The 12,707-nt window shown below is 38.9% G+C and overlaps 1 protein-coding gene across 12 annotated transcripts in view; it reads right to left on the reverse strand.

Moving 5' to 3' along the window:
* Nucleotides 1-12,707, reverse strand: part of magi2a (membrane associated guanylate kinase, WW and PDZ domain containing 2a) — a 246,390-nt gene that overhangs the window by 44,341 nt on the left and 189,342 nt on the right. For all 12 annotated transcript variants that reach the window (XM_008400375.2, XM_008400370.2, XM_017302738.1 and 9 more), the window contains 2 exons: nt 7,529-7,711; nt 970-1,653 (listed from right to left, as the gene is read on the reverse strand). In XM_008400375.2, the coding sequence (XP_008398597.1) occupies nt 970-1,653; nt 7,529-7,711 (867 nt within the window). The remainder of the gene's footprint in view (nt 1-969; nt 1,654-7,528; nt 7,712-12,707) is intronic.

Consider the following 12,707-nt stretch of genomic DNA (forward strand, 5'->3'; position numbering starts at 1 on the left):
TTTTATTAGTTACATATTTAGTTTTATTTTATTTTTATTAGTTACAGTAATAGTATTAGTTTTTTTAAGTGCAGAATCCGAGTATTGTGATGAAATATACAAAGATTGGGTAGTGAATACTACACAGAATAAACCATTTTTTTTTTAAATTATTCAAATTATTACTAAACAACCAATTAACTCAACTTCTCTTTTGTCATTTTGAGGACCGGAGGATTATGGGTTACCGTAATTTGCCAAAATTTAACATGAAAATAATTTTGAAAGGCTAATAATAAATAATTTAATAAACACAAAACAAATTTTACATCTACAATTTCAGTATGTTTTAGTTTTATAGACACACAAAATAGTTTCACTTTGTTATAGTTTGTTCCCCATTACCTACCGTTTTTAATTATTTACGTTAATGAAAATGTCTGTTATTTAATTTATTTTAGTTAACAGTAAGAACCTTAGCAGGCTCGTTATCTGTCAGCCATCAGAGAAAACTTACGCAGGCGTTGGAGCGGCTTCGTGTGCGGCGTTTTGGGGAAATTATAGTCGGCGATTGTACAGAAGATTCATGGATTCAACACATCTGAGTGACAAAACATTTTACGAACTGAGATGCACATTGAAAAAAACAACTACTTCCTGATGTCTTCTTTGTCGCTTTTGGCAGTAGTAACATCCTGTAGCTGATCAGGTGTGATGCGAATAAATTGTTTCCGTTGCAGTTTTGCAAAAAAAAAAAGCGGCTGAAAAACCACGTCATCTAGCACAAAAAAGTTTTGTGTGTCAAAATTGCCGTATTTCCATTCTGCAAATTTTTTTTTGTAATTTAATTTTTGTGCAATTTTATGGTTAATGGAAACGCAGCTACTGTTGGTCAATCTAAGACTGACTCAGCTTTTACTACTGGACTGAAACACACAGAATCACAGACTTTGCTCCTCTGGAGAACAACAGGCAGACGTGTGGACTTACCTGTGCCCCCTCTCTGCACCACCAGGCTGGCCTCTGCCCCCACTGCACACTCCTTCAGCAGCTCCACCACCTGCGTGTGGGTGAATCCGGCCACTGCCTGCTTGTTTATCTCCAGGATCAGGTCACCTTCGCAGAGACCCGGACAGCCCTGAGGCTCCAGGACTTGCTTGACGCGCTGACCCGTCAGACTGTCTGCGATCGTGAAGCCGAACCCGTCCACGCCCTTCACCATCGTCACCGTCAGCAGCTCCCCTTGGGTTGCCCCCGACGACGCCATGGAGACGCTGTCGGGCGGCGTGGTGCCGGTGGTGGCCGGGAGCGAGCCGTCCAGGTGGGTGTCGCCCGGGTGAGCGGCGAGAAGCGGCGGCTGCTGGGAGTTGACGTGGTCCTGACCGGGGTCCGTGACGAAGCGCGCCGTACGCGTCAGGTAGTCCAGGTAGTTATCGTAGCCGGTTCTGCCGTTCACCATGATGGGCCGCTGCTCCATGATGCCCAGTGGGGAGATGATGGTGGTGGTGGCGTTGTTGGTGTTGGAGGCGTCCTCTGGGTCGTAGGGTAAAGGGTAGCCGCGACACAACACGAGCGTCACGCTCTGACCGATGGGAACCGACTGGAAGAGTTTAACCACGTCAGCGTGGGTCGTTCCCAGAACGCAGACGTCGTTAATGTAGACGATGACGTCTCCTACGGGAAAACATAAACGCAGAGAGAGTCAAGTGTAGACTATTGCTGAAACGATTAATCGTTTTGAATTGATTATTGAAATAATCATCAACTATCTAGTAATCGATTAATTGTTAAAAGACTCAAATTCCTTATGTGGCAAGAAACAATTAATCGGATTAATAGTGTCAAATCAATTATTTAAATAATCATTAATATAATAATCATATAATCGTTAAATGGAGTATACTGATTCAAAAACAGTCAAAGTTTAAATGAAAAATATGCAGAATTTTTTATCCAATTAATCGAATAATCAACAGATTAATTGATAATCATTACTTGCTGCTCTCATATAATCATCTAATACTGAACTTTCGTCAACAAAATATCTAGTTAAAGTTCAAATGACAAGTTTGACGTTGAAGAGATTTTATTTTTGTAAAAAAGTCAAATTTAGTTGATTGCGATTGATTTGTTAAATCAATAAAAAAAGGGTAAATCATTCAGGGGAAGAATACTTTTTTTATTTGTTTTGGCAATCATTTACATAAGTGTTTAGATTTAAGGGATTTTACGATGCAGCATGTCGCAAAAAAACTTTTTTAAAGGTAAAACATAAAAAGCAACACTGAAGGTTATCACTGATCATCAGAAAAGCACAGGTATGTTTCTCCCAACATAATAACAGTTATGCCATAAATATAGGCAGGAAGTCAAAAATCAACAAGGAAAAAGTAGAATGGAGCCACTAAAGAGGTTAAAAAACAAGATAAGACAAATAAGAGCTAATGTGGGCTCATTTACATATAATGAGCAAAACAAAGGCACAAATTATTTAAACTAATTAAATGGGCATAGAAAAATCAATGCAATTTGACGTTTTAGTAAAGCTATGAATCTGATGGCTAGCCATCAGATTCTAACTGCAAAATGAGTTAAAGCTCAGTTATGTGTTTACAGTGTCAGATGCATCCAGGCACACGTTTCCTGCCATAAACACAGATAAACAAAAACCCCGATAATCTCTTATCTGCCTTTCCTGCGTAAAAGGGTAAAGATGACAGGTGGCCATAAGTGTTTGCCTTTTATGGCTTCCAGAGCTTTTATTTGCTCACTGCAGAGTAGATAAAACCTAGCAGACAATTAAATGTTCCCACACAAAAGGACGCCACATGCATCCCTGTCTCCAGCTCTTTGCTAAATATAGTGTTTTACGCTCCACAGTGGAGGCGCTGGGCGCCTGGGAACAATAAAACCAATCCTTATAAAGGGCAGGCGCTCAGCATTACCTGCTTATTTTCTAATTATAGGCAAACTGTCGGGATTTCTAGAAAGTGTTGCGAAGCTTTCCAACCAGTCAGTTGCATGAGAAGATAATTCATCCAATATTTATGGATTAATTGTTAAAGTGAAGAAAAAAAGGTTAAAGCCTCGGAGCGACAGAAGTGAATGTGATCTCTCATTGTAAACGGAGTCGCATGCAAACGATTTCTGGTTTCTCTGCTGGTAGTGGCAGAAAGAGCACACACCTAGAGGCGGCGTGACGTGAGGGACTTTTTAATTAATCAGGGTAAACGCGGCCGACATTTGCCTTGAGCGTTTGTGTCACAATCAATAGCCGGGCGCGCTGGCAGAAAACAAATGATGGTGCGGTGACCTCGCTCTCGCCGTGTCTCTCAGTTTGTGGCCAGACAGAAAATGCAGACAGACAGGAAGTAGCAACACCTGTAAGAGGTATGAGCTGGAATCCAGGCATCTGCACTGATGACCACTTTAAATTCATGATGTTACGACTATTTTAGTTATCGATTAATCGGTTATTCTGACGATTAATCGGGGACAAAATGGGCACATTCTGCAAATGTTTCACTGGAGCCTTTTTATACAATATTAGAAAGACATTAAAAGATGTAAATAAATAATTAAATTCAATTTTGAGATAAGAAAAACATTTCATTGTCTAAAATTCAACACAGCATTCCTTTAGTGAATGCAGCTACAAAATACTTTTTAACACAACCCTTTCCATTTGACTTAACATCAGCACGGTGAAGGGCTGATCTGTTGATTACTTTTAGGATTGCCAATGATAGCAATTGAATTTGTTATTGCAAAACTTGAACCGGGTGAAGCTAAAATTAAGACACCTGATGAGTTTTGGGTAGAACATATTTAAAGAAAGGGTTTATTTTTTTGTCTCAAATGCAAAATGTATATTTTTTTTGTACAGTTTTGACCTAATTACAGCTGTTAGAATGTTTTCTTTCAGCAAATGGGCTTTTTTGAGGCTTGATACGCCAGTTAACGATTAACTGATGAGTAAAATTAGTTGACGATTATTTCAATGACTGATTAATCACGATTAATTTGATTAACTGTTTCAGAACTATGTGACATGACTCACTAAAAATCAGTCTGAGGAATTAATTTACCTTTTAAAAGTGCATTTTTTATGGAAAAGGTTGTATTTAAGATGTTATATGCTAACATTTCTAAGGTGACACTTTGGAAGAATAGATCAAATGTTGCCAAACGCAGATCGACAAAAAAACTGCAGTAATGTCAGATTCCTGCAAATTGGAAACCACGTTTTTTCACAGCAGACTCACAGTGACCAAGGACGACTTTTCCAAGCTGAGTCATCTCACTGTTTCTTCCCTTCATAATTCTACATGACATGTTAATTTCCCTCTAATGGTGTGTTCAGAAGTGTGTGAACATAAGAGGACTGAGGGTCCCTGCTGAGAGGATTATGGCATCTCAAAACTCCCAGCAGGCTTTCGATGGAGACTGCATTTCCAAGTCCAAGAGATATCTTCAGGTTTTAGCAATTAATGTCCTTTTGCTTTGCTATTGCAATATATGTCCAAATGATAGTTTATCTGTCAGAAAGACTGAGTGAGTTTTATCTTGCTGCAAATTATGAGAGCATATTAGAAAAAAAAAAGAAGAGGACAACATTTAAGAGGATGATTCTTCGAACTAATCGGACGAGATTTTATTTTGCTGGCAAAATTAAAGTTTTTCTACTTAAATAAAGCGTCTCAACTGCTTCAAAAGACATTACAAGTGCTTAAAAAAAAAAAAAAAATATATATATATATATATGTTTAAACTTAAATTACTGTTTAAATATATTAAACATTAATGTTTTCTGGTATACTGGAAAATGAGCCGTTTCACAAATCTTACATTCAGGGCATTAGGGCGTTCCACCGTTACCTAGCAACCACAGGCCAAGCCCAGCCCGTTACCTAGCAACCACAGGCCAAGCCCAGCCCGTTACCTAGCAACCACAGGCCAAGCCCAGCCCGTTACCTAGCAACCCGACTGGAGCTCTAAGACGTTTTGTCAGCTGGTTTTACTGCTGTACAATAGTTGCTAGAACAACAAGTGGTTGTTCTGTACTCAACCTTTTTCTGTACAAAATACATTCAGTTACGATGAGACGTTTTTGTAGTGACCATGCATCAGTTTGTGCTGCTTTAACAATTAAAAGATTTGAAATTAGTTTTCTAGAGTCTATGAGACTCTAGAGTCAATTACTAAAATCAGCATGAAGTCATTTGGATCTACTTTGGTTTGATCTGAGATGTTAAGAACCAAAATAAATGGAAATTGAGGGAAATTAGAAAGTCTTCAGAAAATAGTATGCAGTGAAATTAAACTACGTGAGACTTGTATATAATTTTTATCTCATTTATCACCATGTTTCAACACAAAATACCTCATTACCAAGAGAAATAAATTGGTACGAAATGGGTTAAGAACATAAAAACAAAGAATTGGTAAAAAGTGAGTTTTGTCCCACAGCCTAATGTAGCCCCTGCTACATTCTGTTAGCTAGCTAGTTTAAGCTACTTTACTTTGTTAGCTCCTAAGGCTCTTTAAAAGCAGCATAAATAATTGTCAGATTCTATACTGTCAAGAGTAAAACTTTCAAATATGAATAAAATTGATTATTTCCAGTTACAGAAAGGCTGTAAAGTGCATTTTTGTTTGTTTTGGAGGAAGAATGTGCACCAAATCACACTGAACTTAAAAAATAAAAGGTTTATCCTTTTGAAGCAGACACTGTGGTGCCTGGATAAGGATGTAGCTCAGCAGAAACAACCCCTTTGGTGCTGAATAAGAGGCAGTAATTAGGCTCCACAGTTTGTAGCAACTTGTTAGACCCACTAATCTATATAACCCTTGCTCCTAAGGGGCGTAAATGTAAAACTATGTTGAACAAATGCAAATATTTGCACAAATAAAACAATAAACGTAAAAAATATCAATACTATAGTATTAAATCTAAGCGTTAAGACACTAAGGTCCATAAAACAAAAGATCTGAGTTTAAAACAAGTATGTATCCTTGACAAACTGCTCTATAGTGGAATTGCTTGACAATGACGCCCAAGAGGGGTCGAATGCAAAAAGAGATAAGAACCTTCAACCCAAAATTGCAAATTTCACACCCCTCCCAGGCCTGGGTCTCTCTGAGTTTCTGTGATTGTGCCTGCTCTGGAACTGTAGAAGTAGGACACTCAGTCTGAAGAGGGGGCTGGAGCAAGGCTGGTGAGACACAGATGAAGATGAGCTGAAGGGATCGAAGAGGAGTAACTGTTAGCTATTTTGGGGAAAATAATACATAAAACAAGAGAAGGGAATTCTAAAATAGAGTAGGAGAACAGAAACAGAGAAGAGACGAGCTTTATTAGTCAACTAGGGATGTATTTTGTACCGGTGAACCTATAAGTCAGTAAAAACAGGGCTGGTAGGGGCATTTATGCTAAAGCAATGACATGAATTTTTCAAAATCTGCAAGAGGACAAAGTTTTAAAGAGGACACATAACTTTCGATCAATGTTTTTAGAGTCAATGTGATGAATAACGTCCAAAATTAGATTATTTGCTCCACAATATACATCAAAGTACAACCTGACTACTATTCATCCCTTGACCTTTAGTGCAGATGGATCATCTCAGAGTACAGCAGTTTGTTCCCCTATGTGGCCATGACCAAGAGCTGTAGGACTCAGTCTGTTCCATGATTAATGGAAGAACAAAAATGCACAGTTGGTTCGCCGGCATGTGCATATATCCACATACAAAGCTTCTGCCAGTGCAAGTTTTAAGATGAACTGGCTCTAGACTTAAACAGTATTCTCAGAAACTGAGAAAACATTTTAAATCCATATTAGGGTTCCAAATAATAATCGATTAATCTATTATTCTGATGATTAATTGATTAATTTGATTTAAAAATCTGGCATATCATGCACATTTCTCACTTAATCCTTTTAATACAATATTACAAACACAATGAAAGATGCAAATAAACCATTAAATTCATTTTAAAATAAAAAAATGTACATTTTGTGCCTAACAGGCAATAACAGCATTTATATTGTGAAATTTGACATCAACATGTGAAAAGTTCAGTTTTTCTGCTTGACTTGGCAGCAATAAATTGCAGCACTAATTTGTTGAATACATTTTAGATTAACTGATTAATAACTTGATAGAATTTTTTTTTTTTGCATAATTTGCATAATTTAAACCAGCGGAAGCTAAAACTGTGGCACAAGGAGTTTGGGTAAAACATATTGACAGATAAGTTTTGTATATATTTTTTGAACAATTTTGGCTTTATTACAGCTGTAAGTATGGGGGCGGGGGGGTTCAGGAAATGACCCTATTCAGAGTCTATATACTCCAGTTAACCATTAATCGATTGCTAAATTAGTTAACTATGATTTAAACAATCGATTAATCGCGATTAATCGCTTTAGCTCTAGATTTAACTGATTCAGATAAAAGTTTTTTTTTTAATTTTGTTATTTGTAAGTACTGGGGCTCAGTTTAGCTCTGTTTCAGACAGTGTGCCAGCCGTTCCTGGGGTTTACCTGTGGCCATCTTGCCATCGGCTGCGGCGGGTCCGTCGGGAATAACGCTTTTGACCTGGAGGAACTCATCGGGCTCATCCCCACCGATGATGGTGAAGCCGAACCCCATGTTGCTCTTTTGCAGCGCCGTGGACAGGAAGCTGCCTTTCAGCTGAGTCGGGTCTCGGGTGAACAGGGGCTTCTCTAAAAATGAAAACAAACAAAAGCGATAACAGGTTTAAATATAACCCCCAGTTAATTTTTTTTCCAGTCACTGAAAGAACCTCAAAGCTGGAGCAGGGTGGGGCTCAGAGGGCGGAGGCATGAGGAGGAAAGCTTGTCCACTAGGAAGGGAAACTGGCAGGGTAACATAACTGGACACATGTTGGGCCGTGGTGCCGATGGATGCAGGTGAGGTTTAGCAATTCTTACTCCAGATGCAAAAATCCGTCACCGAATCGCTCTCCTCCAAAGCTGATGCCCTCCTGATCAAAATCTTAAGCGCAATTGAAATATTCCAAAAATGTATATTTTGCAGTTTTGGATTTTAAAAATGCTCTAAGCAGAGCCACTCCCTCCTACTCTGAAACCCCAACCCAACGTTTACACGCGCACGTGAAAATGGCTGCAAACAGATGCACATTTATACAACCGTACATCTTTGGAAAACAGAAGTGGAGCCTCCTGCGACAAGAATGCAGCAAGTGGTCTCTGGAAAAAGCTCATCTTTTCCAGCAGCCATTGTACAACAGTAAAACCAGCTGACCATCACACTGGAACTCTGCCTGGGTTGCTAAGTAACCGGTTGGGCTTTGACAGGGTTGCTAGGTAACGGGTAGTGCTTGCTGATTTGTGACGTTACACTGTGGAGGTTATCGAAACACCTCATTTTCCAAACACCTAAAAGTATTAGCTTACTGCAAGAAACTTTCTGGGTGTTTTTTTAAGTACTTGGTTTGTTTCTAGAAGCAGTAGAAACCTAAGAGGAAGTATAAGAACATGAATTTTAGATTAAAGATCCACTTAAAGGTTTACAATAAAATGCTTACTCAGATTTTTTTTGTTTTCCATTTCTTCTTTTTGCATTTTGAAGCTCTACTTAGAACCGTCTTAACATTCAGCAGTGCAAAATGTGAATTCTTGCCATTTTTCAACTGGTCTTCAAACTTTGATCAGGAGCGCACGATGGGGCAGAGAGCGTGCAGCAGTGGTGCAGTTCATGGGTCCAGCAGAAAACATGCTCTCAGCAGGGGATCAGTTCCACAGGAAGATGCTCGGGGAGTTTTAAGGAAAAGTGGGAGAACTTTTTTAGAGGAGCGCCTTGAGTAGTAATGAGCGGATCTCAGCCAACAGGATTAGTCACACTTAAGCAAGTCCTACGTCTTTCCACCTCGGAAGCTAAATCTGGCTAACAGGAGAGTTTACATCCTTTGTTTGTCGTCACTGGTCCAGATTTAGTGAGCGATTACCCTCGCTGTGTTTGCTTATGCACGGAGATAAAACAAGTCATAGTGCACAGTCATTGCACAAATCCCCAAAACGGCCTCAAGGGAGAAGCTTTGCATGCGTACAGTAAGTCACGAGCGCAGGCAGCCATAGGAATGACAGTTAGCCGCTTTTTTCTTCCTTCTTGGCCTACTTACTGACGATGTGCCACAGGGAATAGGGGCTGCACACGGGCTGCTCGAGCAGAACGGTGCAGGCGGAGGCGTAAAGGGGCTGCGGATGCCGCTGCCTATGAGGGCACGTGTTCATCCGCCGAGTCAGAACGCTCCGGAGCGGAGACACTTCGGCGGAAGAGGAGGTGGCGTACGAGGGAGCCCGGCGACCGGTTGTCGGGGAGCGGGACAGGTCGCCGAGGCTGTGGCAGCGCTCGGGCGCCGGGCCGGCCTGCGCGCGAGGGCGCCTGGGGAGGGTGGCGCTGGGGCTGGCATCCTCCGCTGGCGTTAAAGTGTGAGAGAAGAGGAAGAGGAAGGGATGAAGTAAAGAGGAGAGAGAGCCTCACTGGACTGCACACAGGTAGTTTGGAGTGGTGCACTATGACAGAAACAAACCTACACTTCCACAGTCCAGTACCTCCTACCGCTGGGAAACGACAGATGGGGAGAATCGAGTCACAATTAAACCAACAAGTTCAGTTAGATACAGTTTGAACGATTCACTTCAAGCAGGGACAGTTGACCTGATCCAACCACTAAAAGCTGTGGAAAACAAGCAGCTTTAGGTGTAAATATTGCTTTTAGAATCAACAGTCCTTATTGTCATTGTGCACAAAAGAAAACACAAAATTTGAAAAAAGCCACTCACAAAGGCATGTCAAATAATTGACTAGATTAAGTAATTACATCTCAGTAAATATAAAAATAGTATAAACACACAGAAACAACTGGAATGTTAAGAAAAGAAAAAAATCAATAAATAAACCTAAATATTTATTCATACAACTCCCAATATAGGGAGGAAAGTTTTCAACTAATAAGTTAATCTAAAGCTGATTAATCTTATCGGCTACTTCCATAAAATCTGAATTTTCTCTTGTATTAAGAGGGCTGATGTCTTTTCATAAAATAAAAGGGCTACATTTTTTACGCTGATGTTTTTAAATATTAAAAAAAACGTAAAAATTTTAACATTATAATGTGTCAGTTGTATTAAATACTGGCTGAATAAACAGAAAATTGATTTTCTAACATTATTAAACTTAGACGTATTTATAAAACACAAACAAGAACTCCATAAGCTGATGAGTAGAAAAATAAAAGATGAAAATAATAATGTGTTAAACACTTGATTCCCCATGAACATAGAGATGTTCATACAGAAGTCTGTGTATGTAAAACAATGTTAAAACTTCACTCCAACTTCACAAAAGCCTCAAAACCATAGACATAATATAAGAGTAGACCCCGCATTTGCTGCTCCGGCGCAGGAAATACGGCGGCCATGTTGGAGCGGTCGACCCTCCTACTTTGCTCAACCAAAACAGAAGATGCCTCAGCACTGAGAGATATTGTTGTTTGGATCGATGGACTATTGATGTGAGGGCTCCACAAACAACATTTCACATGTAAGATGAACATATTGTGTATATTTTGTGATTAGAATATTACTTATTCGTGTATTTGTGTCCACCGGCGAGATACCAGCTAATATTAGCTACAGTGCTTGGTGTAATACGGGTTCAGCCCCGCTATGAAGGCTAACTGAGATTCTGTAAATCTAAAAAAATTTATTATTTTCTAACATTGACTTAGATTATCTGACACAAGAGCCTACATTAGAAATGAAACAATGTAACATACATTATAAAACTTATATTACGTGTTATAACATTCACCAGCAAAGTTTACACAGGTGGTAAAGACTATTATTTATATGTAATTCTTTCACTAGTTAGATACATCCCAAATCTTCTGTTTTTGTTTTGAAGGTTTCATAAAGACACGATGTGAAGAAGAAGAGGGTGATATCTATAAAGAGAGACAGATTCACTGCAGCTCGGATGAATCTCACATCGGATTTTGGACTCAATCTCAGCTGCTGAATCTCTGAAGCTAGAACTCGTCGGCTGAAAAACAGATATATATCTATATATCTATACATACACACGCACGCGCACACACACACACACACACACACACACACACACACACACACACACACACACACACACACACACACACACACACACATGATTCAGTATTAATCATTATTTATTTGTGTTTGTATAGTTATATAAATATGTATTGATATTACTAAATGTATTAAATAAATTATGAACGGCTGTGGGCTTTGTAAAATGCTCATCATACATCAATATCAGAATATTCCATTCCTATTATATTGTTTATAAATGTAGCTTTGATAGATGTTTGAATATGGTTTCCAGTAACAAAAAAGCGTGTTATGATCAATTAAATGCGCTGATACGTCATTGTGCTGCTAAACACATAACGCTAAGTGGAGTGGTGGACCGCTCCAAGATGGCCGCCCTAAATCTCGTCAGTGACGAGAGCGGTCCATGAGGCGTCTATCCTTATGGATACAACGGTTTCTTTTTCTTCATTAGGCTGTTACACAATAGTTCCAAAAGTATTAAAATATTTAAAAAAAAATAGAAAATGGACACAATGATAAAAATACAGAGGGATTATTTATTTTGTTAACACCGCGGACTGCATAAAAACAACAACCCGCCTTTAAACTGTTACCTGTTGCCATGGTTACCAAATGCCGTCTTGCTGTTTTAGCGTAAGTATGTTATCAGAATACTACAACTGTTTATCACAGCGTGATACAATAAGTAAAAAAAAATCCTAACTGACATACAACATGGATTATTTAGTTTGTCAGACATTTTTATACAAAGCATTTAAATATCTAGTTTTAATTTTAGCTAATTTATCAGCATGCTACCAAGGCGCTTATTCAACCAGTCCCTGACTTCCTCCTCTTGGCCCCAGCAGGGTGTTTTGTTTTCACCGTTCAATTCACCAACACAGAGCTTAGAATTCCAGGACATTAATTAATGGGACAAATTTTATAAAATGTAACTAAAATCTCCAATTGTTACAACACTTATGAATATTGCTTTGGAATAAAACATTTATTAATAAACATTGATTTTAAAACTAAAAATGTTATTGGCTGAAATGTGAAAGGACGGCTGGCTTAAACAAATTAACTGAAAACAATTATAGTAAAACAAAAAAAATTTATTATATTTAGCTTGAAATGGAGTAAGACATAGCCGATGCCTCATTAAATCCTAGCCCCATTAAATTCTGACATTACGGATGAGTAGGGAACTCTTTAAAATAGCGGGTTAATTGATGAAAATCATGCTTGATGTTAATATAGAAACGCTTCTGTCTTTTTTACCATTATGTTCCTTCACACTCCATGAGATTCCGAATCTGTCACTAAAGGAAAAGAATTAAGAAATAAAAACTAAATTAAAAATAAACAATATTTAACTAATAAAACTAAAAAACTAACTGAAATAGATAAAGCCTGGAGACCGACAGGACTTGCTACAAAGCCCTGGAGGTCAGACCGTAGATCAAAAGGACTCGCTGTGAACCCTAGAGGTCAGACCGGAGACCCACAGGACTCGCAACAAAGCCACGGAAGCAGGCAGGGAGACCAACAGAACTCCATATAAAGCCCTGGAGGTTAGCCCGCAGACCAAAAGGACTCG

This window comes from Poecilia reticulata, linkage group LG23 (assembly GCF_000633615.1).
Source record: "Poecilia reticulata strain Guanapo linkage group LG23, Guppy_female_1.0+MT, whole genome shotgun sequence".
NCBI lineage: Eukaryota > Metazoa > Chordata > Actinopteri > Cyprinodontiformes > Poeciliidae > Poecilia > Poecilia reticulata.